Here is a 4,539-nt window from a genome sequence, read left to right on the forward strand (position 1 = left end):
AACAACAACAACTGAGGTCTTACATGCAGGCTAGCCTGGCTGCACACGCTAAGGTAGGCAGCTACTGCCATCGTCTCTATTACATTCTTATTCACAAATAACCCGCACATAGAAGAGAGGAGCCTACGACGACGTTTCGGTCCGACTTGGACCATTTACAAAGTGAAGAATTGAAACTCTTATGCAACATATGGGAATCTTTATTGAAGAAACGTTTCGCCACACAGTAGCTTCATCAGTCTTATACAAAGCAGGAAGGTATAAGAAGAGGAGGAGTTTGAGGTAATCAGTCCCTCAGCCTGGAGTCGATGTGTTCAGTCCATCAATCTTGTAGACAGTACAATCTTTGGACGAGGACCTATTTAGACTAGTGGATGGTACCACTATGACCCCGCCTCCGCCTGCTTCGCCTCACCTGACTACAGTATATAAGCCACTGCTACGGCTCTGTACTGTACTTTACTTTCTACAACATTGATGGACTGAACACATCGACTCCAGGCTGAGGGACTGATTACCTCAAACTCCTCCTCTCCTTATACCTTCCTGCTTTATATAAGACTGATGAAGCCACTGTGTGGCGAAACGTTTCTTCAATAAAGATTCCCATATGTTGCATAAGTGTCTCAGTTCTTCAGCTTGTCGGTTTTCAAAACCATTCATTGAACATTAAAATGGTATAAAATACCGACAGGTTGTTAGGTAAGACACATATACAACAGTTAGATATCTTTATTATGAAACGTTTCGCCTACACAGTAGGCTTCTTCAGTCGAGTACAGAAAAGTTGATAGAAGCAGAAGAGACTTGAAGACGATGTAATCAGTCCATCACCCTTAAAGTTTTGAGGTGGTCAGTCCCTCAGTCTGGAGAAGAGCATTGTTCCAAAGTTTGAAACAATATGGAGATGAAGTGACAGGATGGAGCCTTATATATTGCCAAGAGGTGAGACGTAGTCTCTTCTGCTTCTATCAACTTTTCTGTACTCGACTGAAGAAGCCTACTGTGTAGGCGAAACGTTTCATAATAAAGATATCTAACTGTTGCATATGTGTCTTACCTAACAAAACCATTCATCACATTTGCAAAGTCACACGTCGGACCGAAACGTCGTGGTAAGCTCCTCTCTTCCATGTGCGGGTTATTTGTATATTGTTCCAGTCACGGTATTGTGACTTATTTGTTATTTACATTTTTATTATCATTGTTACTCTGTGAGGGACCTCGTCCGTTCTGTGACATTTGTTACTCACTACAACTCTGCTCTACCGTGAAGAGTCTTCTTGAGTTACACAGTAACTTCTTAACACACTGTTCTCTTTACGGCTTTCTCTTCTCTTTACATTATGCGGTTCTTCTTACAATTTTCTCTTCTCTTTACAGCATATTCTCTTTTGTTGCTGTTATCTTTACATGACACACTCCTCAGAGACGTATTAACCCTGTGTTCAGTGATATAGAAAAACAACATCGATTCAAGGAAATGTAAAATTGCTGTGCTTTGGATCAGATAATGTTCAGTATAAGTGTAAACTCTCCTTGAAACTGACTGGCTAAGACATCCAGAGAGAGAGAGAGAGAGAGAGAGAGAGAGAGAGAGAGAGAGAGAGGGAGGGAGGGGCCATGGAGTGGTCATTAACAATGATCTCGCACACATAACAAAGGCTAGACTCCAGCAACTGTTAACTGACAGCTAGGTTTCACAGGCGTGTAAATACATTGTAGGTCTCTTGGAAGATGTTTCTCGCACTCTTTCTTCTTAGCTCGAAGCATAAAGTAATGTTAAGGTGAAGGAAGAGGTCTCCGTATTACCGTAATTAGAGAGGTATAGCTTACATCATGGGAACACATTGTTCACCTTTGTATAGAGTAGTTTAATTATAACTGAAGATACCTAGGTTTAGTATAGGGTAGTTAGGGTTTATTGTAATAGCTGAAGGTACTTGCGTCTAGTATAGCGTAGTTAGTGTTTAATTGTATTTGAAGCTACTTGGGATTACTGTTGAGTATTTAAGGCTTAATTGTGTTCTCGTATAACTTAGAGTTTTCTGAGTGTTTTGTAGTCTGTTCACGCCAGTTATTGTTTTTATATTTATAACGTCTTAAACAAATGTTTGCATTGCGAAAAAAAGGAAATATCTCTCCCATTCTTCTCTTCTTTTTCTCCTCTTCCCATTACCCTCTTCTTCCTCCTTTTTAACTCCCCCTATCTTCTTCGTAAGCAAGCTAGCATGTATGACAAATGAAATCTTATAATTAGCGAGTAGCATTTCACCGATGTTATGTGTGTATACTGACCCACCTTCTTACACTCCTCAGCTCCGTGCCTACACACTCTCACAGCTCACACAGCCGCAGTACCAACACCAGATACAACCGCAGGTAAGTTAGTCCTCGACGTGATGTTTGGATGAAAGGAAGACCTCATGGGGAAAGACTTCAAAGTCTACACCTAAGGTATCTGCCGAGAAGAACTATCTATTTCTGTCTAGATTAAGAACTATATGAATAAAAAGGGTTCGACACCGGCTATACAGTTCACAGCAAATGCCATTACCTCTGATCTGCCGTTGACTAATATCATAACTGAAAAATGTATAGGAAACGTTCTTCTGCCACTCGTATGAAACGTTTCCAATAAAATGTCCTGGAACTGTATATATGTTCCTTTACTGAATATTTGTCCCGACCATCGAGTCCTGGGTCATTATATTTACATCATACATCATCGTATATCATCATCAGCTGTTCATCTAGTAGGTTGGTTGTTGTTAGATTGTCTGTCAGTGGCAGAGCCCTGACATTCTGTCAAGGTCATGATACGACCTGCTGGGTGGCACCATAGCGGGGTCACTTGGTCGTGTCGAGCGCCAAGACAAAATACGTTTCGCTCTGTAGAGCTTTACCAAGTCCCACTTCGTCAAGTTTCGTGCCATGATGGGCCGAGCAGAAGAGACAGCATATCTTACCTGTCCTGCCCTCTGCCAGTTAATCAATTCGATTGCCTCCTCACCATGTTAATCACCTGATTGCTTCTTCCTCACCATGTTAATCACCTGAGGTTTCCACCCTCCCGCCGCCTGCTTCATGACCGTTCCATGTTGGGCCTTTTCATCTGCATACAGAGTCTTCCGCTTATTCGGTCACTCACCTTGACCGAATGAATCTTTCCAGCTGCAGGACTGATCTGGATTTTCGAACGTTGGAAAATGCCAGCGTCTACATTGGCATGTATGTCCTGAATTTGCTACTGGCGTTCTGAGTTTATTATCTGAATGCGGTACTTTGGATTCGTTATCGAAGTGTTCTGTATACTCGCGTTATCGAAGTGTCCTGGATTCGTTATCGAAGTGTCCTGGATTCGTTATCGAAGTGTCCTGGATTCCTTGTCGAAATGTTCTGGATTCGTTATCGTAAAGCGTTCTGTACTCGCTATCGAAGTGTCCATCTGTTATCGAAATGTTCTGGAATTCGTCGAAATATTTCGGATTCTTTAATGAACGAACTTCAACATTAAATGGCATAAAATACTAATAGGTTGTTAGGTGGGTTGACACATATGCAAGCAGCATATTATAAACAGCTTCTGCCCACACAGCAGGCTTTCAGTCAAGTACAAAGTTGATAGAAGCAGATACTTGAAGACGATAATCAGTCCATCACCTTGCGGTGATGGACTGGATTACATCGTTCTCTAAGCATCTTTCTGCTTCTATCAACTTTTCACTTGACTGGAAGAAGCCTACCAGTAGGCGAAACGTTTCATAATAAAGATACCTAACTGTTGCATATGTGTCTTACCTAACAACGAACTCTGTTCATCGAAATACAGCCTCCCATTCCCAGACGTTTCAGGACAATTCCCTACGGTTTGTGGCTACCTTCCAGAGTATGGTGATAGTACTCAACACCTCGCGTGTGGGTCTGCCAGGGATGTGCTTGCAGCCCTGTCCCTGTCTTGTATGGGGAGTAAAATCTGTGTACTATGTGGGATGGGTGAAGGTACACTGGGAAGGAGTTCCGCTAGGAATGTTGTACAAAGGTCAGAGAGAGAGAGAGAGAGAGAGAGAGAGAAGAGAGAGAGAGAGAGAGAGAGAGAGAGAGAATGATGGATGTAGCGGAGTGTGGAGTAAGTCTTGTGATCCCCAAATAAGCTGAGATAATTTGTTTAATTATTAGGCTGTAAACAGATAAAACACTTGGGTAGTATTTACTGTGGAAGTGATTTCGACACAAGGTGCCATCAGTTCATACAAAGAAGAATGGTGAAGATCAGAGCTGGAGTGGACTGATTGACTCCTAGACTCCTTTGATTTTCACCATTCTTCTTGTATTGACTGATGAAGCCACTGTGTGGAGAAACGTTTCCCACAATAAAGACCCCAAGTGTTGCCATGTCTAATTTATCAACCTGCCGGATCTCTAAATCATTTATCTACACAGAGTAAATAAACCGAGGTAAGCATTAACTGCCCGTAGCCTGCAAAATGAACTGAGACGGGGTAACGGTGCCTGGTCTGTGACGTTCCACAGGAAACT

At 42.2% G+C, this 4,539-nt stretch overlaps 1 protein-coding gene across 1 annotated transcript in view; it reads left to right on the forward strand.

Annotated features, from left to right (window-relative positions):
- Positions 1 to 4,539, forward strand: part of LOC128684534 (uncharacterized) — a 315,325-nt gene that overhangs the window by 103,448 nt on the left and 207,338 nt on the right. Inside the window, exons 2-3 of the mRNA XM_053770779.2 lie at positions 1 to 53; positions 2,320 to 2,382. The exon at positions 1 to 53 is cut by the window's left edge and continues 31 nt beyond it. Of these exons, the coding sequence (XP_053626754.2) occupies positions 1 to 53; positions 2,320 to 2,382 (116 nt within the window). The remainder of the gene's footprint in view (positions 54 to 2,319; positions 2,383 to 4,539) is intronic.

This window comes from Cherax quadricarinatus, chromosome 4 (genome assembly GCF_038502225.1).
Source record: "Cherax quadricarinatus isolate ZL_2023a chromosome 4, ASM3850222v1, whole genome shotgun sequence".
NCBI classification, from domain to species: Eukaryota; Metazoa; Arthropoda; class Malacostraca; order Decapoda; family Parastacidae; genus Cherax; species Cherax quadricarinatus.